Source organism: Phaseolus vulgaris, chromosome 11 (genome assembly GCF_000499845.2).
Source record: "Phaseolus vulgaris cultivar G19833 chromosome 11, P. vulgaris v2.0, whole genome shotgun sequence".
Lineage (NCBI taxonomy): Eukaryota > Viridiplantae > Streptophyta > Magnoliopsida > Fabales > Fabaceae > Phaseolus > Phaseolus vulgaris.
In genome coordinates, this window is record NC_023749.2 from 34,291,504 (window position 1) to 34,304,492 (window position 12,989).

Genomic DNA, 12,989 nt, shown 5'->3' on the forward strand with positions numbered 1-12,989 from the left:
TTTTCCCAACTTATCCAAGCAATTTTCCTTCCTTCCGCTCCCCAACCCCACAAGAAAGTTCTTTGTAGTTTGGTTATCTCCTTGCACACTCCAATCGGTGCTTTGAAAAAGGATAGGAAGAAGAGTGGTATGGCACTGATGACATATTTTATAAGACATACTCTACCTGCAAAAGACAGGTTCTTCCCCTTCCACACTGATAGTTTCTTTCTAACCTTTAAAAGCACAGGCTCCCAAAACGAGCATCTGGATGGATTACCTCCTATAGGTAGGCCTAAATATATAAAGGGTATATTCATGAGACTGCAATGAAGTATATCAGAGTACGCATTCATCTCATACCTACCTACCCCAATTGCACCAATTTTGCTCTTATGGTAATTAACTCTAAGACCAGAGCTTAATTCGAAACATCTCACGATAGCCTTAATGCATATGAAATTTTGAACGTTAGATTTGCAGACGAAAAGGGTGTCATCAGCGAATTGGAGTAAGTTCACTTCCACCTTTTTCCCCCCAACTTTAATTCCCGAGAGCAAATTTTTCCTTGTCGCTTCTTTTACTAGACCCGCTAAACCTTGTGCGACGATCAAAAACAAAAACGGTGCCATCGGATCCCCTTGTCTAAGACCTCTAGAAGGCTTGAATTCCTTAGTCGGGCTACCATTTACTAAAACCGAAACAGTAGCCGATTCTAGGCAAGCTCTAATCCACTGGATCCATTTTTCACTGAACCCTAGTCTTCTCATCATATAAAATAAGAACTCCCATCTCACCGAGTCGTATGCCTTCTCAAAATCGAGTTTCACTACCACCCCGCTCTTCTTTCTTCTTCTCAGCTCGTCTAAAACCTCATTCACCACTAGGACGCTGTCTAATAAGCCTCTATTGGACAAAAAAGCTGATTGTGTCCCATCTACCACCTTCCCAATAACTTTCTTAAACCTATTAGCTAACAATTTGGTCAGAATCTTGTACACACAACCGACTAAAGAGATGGGTCTGTACTCCTCTAGAGATTGGGGGTTCTCAGTCTTTGGAATCAACGTTAAGAAAGAAGCATTACAACCTTTCGGTATCTTCCCTTCTCTGTAAAAGCAGTTCACTGCACCCTCCACGTCCTTTTGAAGAAGACCCCAATGATTTTTAATGAAGCTGAAAGTTACACCATCTGGGCCTGGACTTTTATGGCTATCACAATTCCAAATGGCTTCCTTTATTTCTTTTCCATCAAAAGGTTCAGTCAAGAAATTGTTGTCTTGATCAGATAACTCCTTGAACTCCACGTTATCCAACCTTACTCCAATGTCGTCAACAACAGTCATTTTATTCTTGAAAAACTCTTTGACCATCTCCTTTACCATATTAGGTTCTTCCACCCAGCTACCTGAATTCTGGCAAAGAACTCCTTTTATCTCATTTCTCATTCTCCTCCACTTGATCGAAGCATGAAAAAACTTAGAATTGGAATCCCCTTGCTTAATCCACAGTGCTCTTGACTTTTGTTGTAATAACGATTCCTTCCTCATGTTTATAACTTGTAACTGACTTAAGAGATCTCTTCTTTCCGTAATCATGTTCTCATCTAAACCGTCTACTTCATCTCTCATATCCAACTCTTGAATTTTCTTTACGATGTCTAATTTAATCTTATCAGTATGCCCGAAGACGTCTTTGTTCCATCCTTTCAAATCGCTCTTTAGCATTTTCAGTTTCTCCTTTAGCACTAGGATTTCGTTTCCCTGGACCAGGTAATTCTCCCACTTACTTTTGACAAAAATTTCAAACTCCTTCTCTTCCTGCCAGATGTCTAGAAACCTGAATGGTTTTGGCCCCCAATCCACCACATTTGATTTAAGCACCAGTGCACAGTGGTCAGAAATTTGTCTATCTAAAACATATTGCTTACTTCCTGGTCACTGTTGTAACCAGTCAAAAGTGGTTAAAAATCTGTCCAGCCTGCTCTTAGCTTTGCCGTTGGGCCTATACCAGGTAAATTTTCTTCCGATACAGGGTAAATCCACCATCTCCATACTATCAATGAAGTTGTTAAAACCTTGCATCTCTCGGTTAATACTGCTATGACGATTTATCCCCCTTCGTTCCCTTTCATTTCTTACCGAATTGAAGTCTCCCAGAACACACCAAGAATTACATTGTTCTCTTTGTCTGATCTCTAATAAATCTGCCCACATTTTCCTTTTCACTTGCATGATGCACGAAGAATACACATTTACAATAATAACAGGGGTATTTTCCTCCTTAGCAAGACCAATAAACACAATGAACCATCTATCAATGATGTGGTTAGTGCATTGAAAAAAAATTTTAAGCCATATTGTTAGAATACCCCCTGCCCCATTTAAAGGTTCACTATAAAGATAATCAATATCATTGTCCCCCCATAGTTGGCAACACTTGTTTAAACTAAAACTTTCCATTCTTACTTCTTGCAAACATACCATTTTGACATCTTCCTTTCTAATGTAGTCTTTAACATGCCTCCACTTCAAAGAGTTCCCGAACCCTCTCACGTTTAGAGTTAAAATTCTCATTAGAACCCCCTATGTTCCCCTTCTTCCCTTCGAGATTTGAGACTCCTATCTCTTACTTCTAGTTCCTCTAAATTTAACATTACTTTACCTTCTTCCCCACAAGACGCCCCTATCTTTTTACCCAATTCCCATAGCCTAATCGTTTCTTGACTACCGTTTTTTAACCAAAATAAACGATTACAGTTATTGATAGCCAAATCAGAAACAGAATTGCTAATTTGAGATAAAACTGACCTTACATATTTTCGGTCTTCCCGCGTGTTATTTTTGCTTGTGTCTCCCACCCAGAAAACTCTTCTTTCAGATGTGCCTGAGGAGCAAATGGATACTGAATCGTTAATTACCTTTATTGAATTGGACGAACCTTCCGCAATCGTATGATCCCCCTTTCCTTATGTTCGCCGAACGGCAGGAATGAATTTCTTATTTTGCCCGAATTCGACTCCAAATGGATGTAGTGTTGCTTGTATTTATGCTCTTCGGCGTTATGAGCTTGTTGTCTAGGAAGATGGTTAACTTCCCTTTCGCTTGTCTGAAGTAAAGAGTCCTCCACTCTCGAAATTGAAATTCTTGGTTCGTGGTTCCCCGCGGCTTCCACCTCCTTCGACGAATTGGAAAGCGAATTGGAAATTCCAGCCCTTTGTTCTGGCGAAAACGACTCACATAACGTCGCTCTTTTCCCCTCTGCGTCGTCTTTGTGTGTCCTGACGAGAGTCGCGTTTTGTTCTCCATTTCTGGTTTTCAAAGATGTTTCCATGGTGGTCTGAGTCTGACCAGCTTGTTCTGTTTCGCCCATAACGTGACCCCTTTCAGAGGTGGGTGGGCTTTCCAGCGCTCCGCTCTGTAGGAGGTCCTCCCTGTCAACGAATGGGCCTTCCAAAAAAATAGGGTTTTGATACTCACACCTCCCAACTCCCTTCTCAGCAGTTTTTTGGCGCTCCACACGTTGGCCCGATTCAACAGGCCCAATCCAGTTTGCCACGTCAGCCGTGGTTGTAACCGTTGGGGGTTCTGACCCTAAAACTTGCTTTCCTTTAGCTGTAGGTCGATTAGGTACAGGGATAGGACCAGTAGGTCTTGCCAGAAGAGGCTCGCAGCACCTAGACGGAAAAATTGGTTCCGATCTACGGCGACTTTGTGCCATGGCAGGCGGTTCTACCGACGAGTCTTCCTCTTCAACTTTGCTTTCCTCAAACTCCCTACATACCGATCGGTCTGAAGCTTGGGACCCAATTGATTCGGCCTCTGTATCTACACTTCCAGTTTCGTCGTCCCACTGGCATTGACAGAGCTTGTAGTCTGGGATAATGCATTCTTCCTCCACCGATACCTGATACAGTACATCATTAATTCTCATATAGCTTGTTAGCTTTGCCTCACAGCCCACTGATACCCTAATCTTAAACCTTGCGTATTCGAGCTCTTCCAGTGCTATTGTTGCCTCATCCACCTCGACCAGAGTCAATTTTCTTTTTAAGTCATTTTGCTTTAAATTCCCTTTGGTTTGGTTTGTAAACCCTTCCAATCTTTGAGCCTATACTGTTGTGTTCATGTTTAAAGTGTTAACTGATTGATTTGTCATTTCCTGATTCTCTTGAAGCAATTTAACTTTTCATAACTTTTAACTATTGCATTTTCCTTTGTCCATATACTGTACTTTTCACTTTTGGTTTGATTTGATTCCTTTCTATTGCAGCATATTCCAGGTATCGCCATTCAAGACTTTTCCCTTAGTTTTCCTGAAAAGATTACCCTTAAATGTTGCCAACACTGCCAGCGTACGGTATGATTCTAATAGTTACTTATCATTTTTACAAGTATATGTTGGGGATATTTGTGTGAATTAATGGGGTTGTCCTGAGAATTTGAAGTTATAGCTCTGTACATTCATTGTCACCACAGGATATTCAAAGAAACCAATTGCAAGACTATCATCTCAACTTGGCACAACTGGTACCCATCAGAAAAAAAATATTTAGAAGTGACAGGAAAAGTGTGTAGGTGGAATAACGATAGAATATGTATAGGGGGTTGGGCTAACTTTAGTAGAAGAAACAAGATAAAAAATAATGATGTATGCATCTGTGAAGTTATATTAGGGGAAGACCAAGTAGTAAGAACATTTCTGGTGCACGTTGGTACTAGGAGGGAGTAGCCACACAATCGTCTGCCAGTGATTTGGACTACTTCCCTAGTGTTATAATTGCATTCTCTAAATAATTTTAGAAATTAATGCTTGTAATTTTCTTTTGTAATGGTTTCTTCCAATTTCACTTGTAATGACTACCATATTTATCTACTCTCTTGGTTGCACAATCATTTGGATTACACTATTGTCTTGTTCTTCCTTGGACAACTATTCATTGGATAGGAACTTGGAGTTTTGTTTGTGGACTTAAATTCCACTCGGTTTCTTTGCTACTAGTTGGACAAATCTAAAGTTATTATTATGCGAATTTGAGATTGGTGAACCAATTTGATGTTGGAACCAATGTTGTTCAAAGAATTTTGAGATTTTGCTACTAATTTGAAATTGCGACCAGCCACATCTTCAACACGTAATGCTGCAACTGAGATTTTCCAGATTGCAGTCATCATGAATGAACTTGTTCTAATTGAGATTGCTAAGGATTTCTTCTTCTCTAAATTGAAGCATCTTTGGATGAGTCATAGTGAGAATCTCATGAACTTCATTTAGATTCATGTATTTATTGTCTTGACATTTAAAGAATTTTCTTTTGGTGTATGGTTAAATATCCATGAAATTGATTTTAATGTGATTACCATCAGTGATCCCCCCATTCCTTTGTTTTAAAAGAGGCTATATAATTTGCTGACCATTTAAAAAAAAACCTTGTAATTCCAGAGAATATGATAGTAAACCTTGGAGGGTTCAATCCCTAGTTAGTATTAGTAATAATTTTAAGATTTTGGGCTTTTTAGTGCAGTGCGAAGCAGCTTTATTCAAGGTGAAAATGTCTACATGCCAGTACGAATGTGCTTATAGGATTTTTAGTTCAGTGAGAAGCAGCATTATTTAAATTCAATAACCTTAATTTTATGCATAAAAATTACAAACATAAATTATACTGTGATGGATTTCCTATGAGCTCTTCTTGGATGTTTGGTTGAAGATGGTGCGGAAGCTTATGGATGAGAGTGGGCAAGGTCCTCCTAAGAGGTGTGGTTCGGCCAACTCCCTTTGGAGGTGAGGGTTTGAAGATTAAAAGCCTATTCCTAAGAGAGTTTAGGCAAGGAGTGAGAATGACACAATTTTGGCAGCATTTCACTATTCAATTAATCTTGCAAATACATGAGTCAAGCCCTCTTATTTATAGTGTTTAGGGGCTGGAAATTAAAAAGAAAGTGGAGGAAAATTCAAATGAGAAGCATTTGAATTTGGAGCCAATTCCTAATCACAAGGGAAGTGTGATTTGGTTTCTATTTTTGGCACCTCCTAAATCTATACCTACACCTTCTTTTGTGTTACATGGAAGGTGTGACTTAACTTTATACATTTGCACCTCTTATATTTATATCTACACCTCCCTTTATGTTCTACTAAAAATACTCAAAAGTAATTACAAAAGAAAGACATCCAATGATGCTTAGTTTGCCCATATCTTCTATTTGTTGGGCTTGAGTTGAAGCTTGAACTTGTATTTGGGCTTTGGCTTGGGCTTTTTCTATCATGGGCTTGGGCCTCTTCCATCATCCCCTCCCTCTTGAAAAGGATTTGTCCTCAAATCCAATGCTTCTTCTTCATCATCATTATGTGGATGTATGTGGCTGGATGGTTTCCATCATACTATCACAATAAATTTTCATTATAAGTGAGAATATTTTATCTTTATCCCCGACGAGACGTTGGTTGAAGGCACATTGGAAAGAAAGAACCCTATTTTACCTCCAAGACTGTCTTTTCTGTTTACGGTTCACTACCAAAGTGTTGCCTTCACCCTCCCAATCCAAATGTGACACCCCAAAAAATGCATGACATATTTCAAAGCAAAAATAATAGAGAAAATAAAGAACAGCGAGAGTCACTTGTTCAACAGGAAAACTAGCACATAAGTAGCAGCTATATAATTCAGTAAACGGGTGGTATTAAGAAGTCTAACTATTACAACGATATGTTTCAAGGCCACATACAAGATGACAAATCAAACTTCAAACAATTCAGTGACAAATTTTGGCTCCCTTATTCCCTTCTGTAGAGGGAAATAACAGCAGCATTCTTGCTACAATATAAATCTATAATCTTATATTCTTTTATCCCTTCTCCATAAAAAAATACCAAGAACTCCTATCTGCAAAACAATATATGCCGTGACAAAACCTACTACACACTCCACATGTCAGCAGGACATCTCCAAGACAAAGTACATCGTCGATTAAGGAGAATAAAACAAAATATTTACAATTCAAAATTAAATCAAACGCAATAATAAGTAATCAGCTCAAAAAAAAACAATAACCACAATAAGTAATATGATTACAACCACTACATTCAAGTATCCTGCCTTCATCAAAAGTTACAATTTAAACCCTACAATTTCGAGATTTCTAACCCTCCAAACCACTAAACCTTTATTTCTCTTTTTTATGGGAGTGTCCTTCAAATAAATAAAGTTTGCTAACATCAATTGTTTTCTCTTTATTATTTAATTTTTGCATAACATTAAGATTTTAAAATATGTCAAGTTGTTTTTTTTTTGTTAATTTAAGGTTTTAAAAAATTATTGTTTGACTCAAAAAGCAGACAAAGTACAAGGAGAATAAAACAAAATATTTACAATTCAATATTAAATCAAATGCAACAATAAGTAATCAACTCTCAAAGAACAATAACCACAATAAGTAATATGATTACAACCACTACATTCAAGTATCCTGCCTTTATCTAAACTTACAAATTAAACCTTACAATTTCGAGATTTCTCACCCTCCAAACTACTAAACCTTTTTCTCCCTTTTTATGGGAGTGTCCTTCATATAAATAAAGCTTGCTAACATCAATTGTTTTTTCTTTATTATTTAATTATTGCATAACTTTAAGATTTTCATATATGTCAAGTTGCTTTTTTTTTGGTTATTCTAAAGTTTTAAAAAACCATTGTTTGACTTAAAAAGCAGACCAAGTACATCGTCGGTTAAGGAGAATAAAACAAAATATTTATTATTCAATATTGCATCACACCCAATAATAAGTAATCAGCTCTCAAAGAACAATAACCACAATAAGTAATGATGGAAGAGGCCCAAGCACAAGCCCACATGCAAGCCCACCAAAGGGTAGATTTGGGCCAACCATAGAGTTATGGCCAAGAGGATCCAAGAAGACGTTCTTTTACATGTTCAAATGCCATAAACTCTAGTGTAGAGTAGACTTTAATTTCTTGTCAAAATTAGCATAGGAACTTTATTTGTAATTTTCTTAGAATTAATTTTGGCACCTAAAACACCAACCTAGGTAAACTTAGAGTTTCTAAAAAAACCTCTAAATTTACCAAGGCCGGTCTAGAAAGCCCATGGAGGGGGTGAGCATAAAAACTAGACACACCCCTCATGTGCTCATTTGTGCACCCATGTGCCATGTGCACCCATGTGCTTCACATTTACATTTCATTTGGCTAGCATTAGGGTTGCATTATGGTCCTCCTTAGCCTATAAAAGGAGGAGCCTACACCTTGTATTTTCAAGTTTATTGTGAGTAAAGTTATGCTGCCATTTTGTGCCAAGCTTTGCTTCTCCCTAGAATTCTAGGCTCTAAACTTCATCTCCTTCACCTCTCCTTGGGTTGACCGAACCTCCCTAGCTTCATACATATCATGCACCTTCAAGATCAACATCACTCTTAGGAGGATCTTGCTCACACACCTTCATAGCTTCCGCACCACTTTTCCTTACATGATTCAAGAAGACCTTCATGAAATGCCATCATTTGGTATCATGAGCTATGGTTCTTCAAGATGAGTTGCTTTTGGTCTTTCATTTTTAGTTCTTCTTTACTTTCATGTTGTTCATCTTATTTTCCATAATTGTCTTGCTTTTTTTTACATTTTAATTTGTTTGGTGTGCTTTGTGGAAGATCCAACCGAAGCACTCTTGTTCAATTGATCTTGAACAAGTTCTTGTGCAATTTGTGATAGGATTCCATACACCTTTGAGTTGCTATTTTCTTTTAGGCTTTTGAGTCTTTATTGCTTTCATTATTTGGTTCATATTATGCTTTGAGTCTTTAATTTTCTGAATCTATACATGTTTTGTCAAGTCATGTTCATCCATATTGTCAACAATTCATAGTAGTCCTTTTATTTGGCTTGATTGTTTCTTGATTTTGGGTCCCTTTAATTGCTTGAATCTGCTGTTCTTTGCTCTTTTGGTGCCTTTTTAATCCTAGTTTGAGTTCATATTTTAGATCCTACACAATTCTATTTCACAAATTTCCATTGTGTCTAAACTTTGGTATCTTGCTGTTTTTTGTTTCCAGTTTTCAGAATCCCCTGTTTCAGATTTTCTGTGCTGACTGTTTTGATCCAGAAAAAATAATTTCACTCATAGGAAAATTTTGATTCTCTGGAATTTGCAAGTTTTAAGTGTTATAGAAAGGACAAAAAAAGAATTAGTCCAAAAGAAGCAACAGAAAAAAAATGATAAATCTTTTAAAATCAGTGTGCAAATCTGAGGCGCTACAGCTGGCGTAACTGAACACCAAAATTGAAAAATTTATTAAAAATAATTGGTGCATGAGTTTTGAGTGATTCCAAAGCCAGGATTTAGCTAAGATCTTGAATATCTTGCATATCAAATTTCAGAATCATATATTAAAAACACAGCTCAGCATAAATTGGGGAAAAACACATTTCTGGCCCACAACATTTTCCAGTGGTGCTGTTTTTTTATTTGGTCATCTAAATCTAGTGTCATTCTTAGGATTCTTTTGTGTGCCTACCTTTATTTTGGTACCTTTTATTTGCTTGCTTAATATTTCTTGGACCTCTTTCTAGTTGTCATAATCTAACTCCTTTTGGTGGTACTGTTTTATTCAATTAAATTGTTTCTTGCTTTTGTTCTTTGACCTCTAATTTGGTGCTGGAATTTATTTCTCCTTTGGTGCTTAATTGAATGGAAACTTGACTTGGGTAAGGTCTAGTCTTTTGATAGGTGCTGGAATTGGAGAATTAAGACCTTCATTCTAAGGGGAAACAAAGCCAAGGCCGAATCAAGCTTTCTTGAAAAACACTACAAACACTTGGAGGGCCAACAAACAAAGACAACAAGGAAGTGCATTTAGCAAAAAGAGGATCAACAAAGGTAGTTTTCTTAATTTCCTTGCAACTTAATTTGTGTTAATTACCTCTTAATTACGTTATTAGACGGTGAGTGTGTCTTCAAGGGCTCCAAGTGTCCAAGAAGCCTCACCTAGGGCCGACTAGTGTAGAACTCTTTAATTAGCAATTGTTAATTGTTTTTAGTTGTTTCTATATTGCTTAATTAGTAACGCTTTGTATGTGTGGTTGTTTTAAGCTTTGTTAAAACCGTCTAGCTTTGTTAATTAGTTAGCATACATTGTTTTCTTGCATTGAAAAAAAAAATTGATTTCTCAACTTAATTGTGTTCTAAGTAGTTTACTAAGAGAAAGCTTTGTGTGAAGACATTGGGGGATAGTTTTTGGCAAAGGCAAAGGCTTGGCATTTAAGTAGTCCTTTGTGACTCACCTCCCTTACTTGGAAAACTACCTTCTTTGACTTTCCTAAGTTTTCTCAAGGTAAAATACTTGTATACACAAAGCTTTAGCCATGTCTTCTTCTTCTCATTCTACAAAGTCTATTGGAAGTGAATTAAAATCTTTAAAAACTCTTTTGAAAGAAGTTTCACAAACTGTGCAATCAATTGCATATAGACAATTGGAGAGTGAGACTAAACTTAATGTTTTGACTAAAGCAAAGGATGAGAAGTCTCACATTCTAAAAAAATTACCTTCTCATGCATATATCTCTAAAGATCATGATTCTTTTGGGGAGGGAAGCATTAGAGTAAATGATTATTATCAAGCACCCCCTAGAAGACATAGAAGAGATAGAAAAGAACAAGAAAACCCAAGAGAGGTTAGGGTAGAACAACCCCATTTCCATGGAAAAGAAAATATAGAAGCTTGCCTAGATTGGGAAATGAGGGTAGAAAAATTGTTTGCTTCCCATAAAGAAAGAAAGGAAAGAAAAATACAAAAGAAGAGAGGGGAAGTCGAAAGGGAAGCTAAAGAAAAAGAAGAAAAAGAAAAGCATGAGAAGACCCTTGAAGAACAAAAGGCGTGGGAGAAGAGTGTTCCTTCCCACAAGGTCATTCAACAAGACCAAAGATTTAAAAATACCTTTGAAAATATGTGTCTTGCTGAACAACCTCAAAGCCTTACCTTTTGTAAAGGAACACTTGCAAGCCTAAGTGAAAAAGAAGAGTCTTTAAAAGAAGCTTGCATAGATAAAAATGAAATAGATTATTTCTCATATGTGCTAGGATATCACCAAGTGAATGTCAAGTTTTTTTATAAGCATCTACAAAAACAAATTTTTATGTGAAGTAGGGCCTAAAGAAACTTGTCATGTCTTATTGAGACAACCATTGCAAAGTGTACAAATCCTTATAAACAATGGTTGTCACAACGAGACTATCCTTACACATAAGAGAAAGAGTCTTCATGAAGGAGAACTCATGGGACAAATTAGAGTTGACAAAACTCTAGAGCTTTTAAAAGGAAAACTTTTGTCCCCCATGAGAAAAGAAGTTCAAAGACATTACCTTAGGTACAATTCTTGTTTTCAAACTACACCCAAGGCAATGTCTCATGAACTCTATACTCCTTCACCTTTTGCAAATGATCCTTGGGAAGATATAAATTTCATATTAAAACTCCCTGGGACAACAAAAGGTTGTGATTCAATCTTCATGGTTATGGATAAACTCTTCTCTAGAGAAGTCATACATCTTCATGGTTTATCTTCAAGCATAGTGTTGAATAGAGTTCCAAATTTCGCAAACCATGATTTGAGGATTTCCTTTGGAAAACTTGCAACTAAATTGCACACTTTAAATTCTTATCATCCTCAAACGCATGGTCAAAATATATTTGAAAATCTAGCTCTTTCTACTATGCCTAGAATAAACATGAAGTGCACACACAACTCTACAGGTGAGCAAACATACCATAAAGTAGTTCACAAAACTACTTATATTTCTACTTTTAAAGTTATGTGTGGGTTCAATCATCTTCCTCCTTTTAAGTTGTTACCATCTTCTATAGGATTTATGCCTAAAGAGAAAGTAACCACAAATGAACCTTTTAAAATACATAAGATGATTAGAGACCACACACAACCATTAAAATAGAAACTTTGTCCAAGGTTGCCAAAACCAAAAGAAAAACAAAAATGGCAACCTAGTAAAATTAATTTGCAAACTAACACCTATGCCTTATTTGATTATTTCTATAGGTGGACGTTTGACTCAGGAGGACAAGCTTTGGCGAAGCAAGAGGCTGCTATCCGAGATCAAGTCTGAAAATCTGAGGATAGATCTTCTCAAAGAAGGAGGAGATGATGGACACCATCCAGCCACAACCATCCCCTAGCCATGAAGAAGAAGAAGCAATGGATTTGAGGACAAATCCTTTTCAAGAGGGAGGGGATGATGGAAGAGGCCCAAGCACAAGCCCACATGCAAGCCCACCAAAGGGTAGATTTGGGCCAACCATAGAGTTATGGCCAAGAGGATCCAAGAAGACGTTCTTTTACATGTTCAAATGCCATAAACTCTAGTGTAGAGTAGACTTTAATTTCTTGTCAAAATTAGCATAGGAACTTTATTTGTAATTTTCTTAGAATTAATTTTGGCACCTAAAACACCAACCTAGGTAAACTTAGAGTTTCTAAAAAAACCTCTAAATTTACCAAGGCCGGTCTAGAAAGCCCATGGAGGGGGTGAGCATAAAAACTAGACACACCCCTCCCCATGTGCTCATTTGTGCACCCATGTGCCATGTGCACCCATGTGCTTCACATTTACATTTCATTTGGCTAGCATTAGGGTTGCATTATGGTCCTCCTTAGCCTATAAAAGGAGGAGCCTACACCTTGTATTTTCAAGTTTATTGTGAGTAAAGTTATGCTGCCATTTTGTGCCAAGCTTTGCTTCTCCCTAGAATTCTAGGCTCTAAACTTCATCTCCTTCACCTCTCCTTGGGTTGGCCGAACCTCCCTAGCTTCATACATATCATGCACCTTCAAGATCAACATCACTCTTAGGAGGATCTTGCTCACACACCTTCATAGCTTCCGCACCACTTTTCCTTACATGATTACAACTATTACATTCAAGTATCCTGCCTTTATCTAAAGTTACAATTTAAACCCTACAATTTCGAGATTTCTCACCCTC

General features: G+C 37.2%; 1 protein-coding gene and 1 long non-coding RNA gene across 6 annotated transcripts in view; one reads left to right on the top strand and one right to left on the bottom strand.

The window, feature by feature from the left end:
- Positions 1 to 4,109, bottom strand: part of LOC137824732 (uncharacterized) — a 50,708-nt gene extending 46,599 nt beyond the window's left edge. For 3 of the 5 annotated variants that reach the window (XM_068630408.1, XM_068630404.1, XM_068630418.1), the window contains exon 1: positions 2,790 to 4,109. In XM_068630408.1, coding sequence (XP_068486509.1) covers positions 2,902 to 3,912 — 1,011 coding nt within the window. In that variant the 5' untranslated portion in view covers positions 3,913 to 4,109 and the 3' untranslated portion in view covers positions 2,790 to 2,901. The remainder of the gene's footprint in view (positions 1 to 2,789) is intronic. The other 2 variants (XM_068630423.1, XM_068630412.1) reach the window with 1 other exon arrangement.
- A 5,040-nt stretch (positions 4,110 to 9,149) lies between these two features.
- Positions 9,150 to 12,735, top strand: LOC137833161 (uncharacterized). Its single transcript, XR_011084693.1, has 2 exons — positions 9,150 to 9,872; positions 12,047 to 12,735. It is a non-coding gene; the product is annotated as an uncharacterized lncRNA (long non-coding RNA).
- Positions 12,736 to 12,989: the final 254 nt, after the last annotated feature.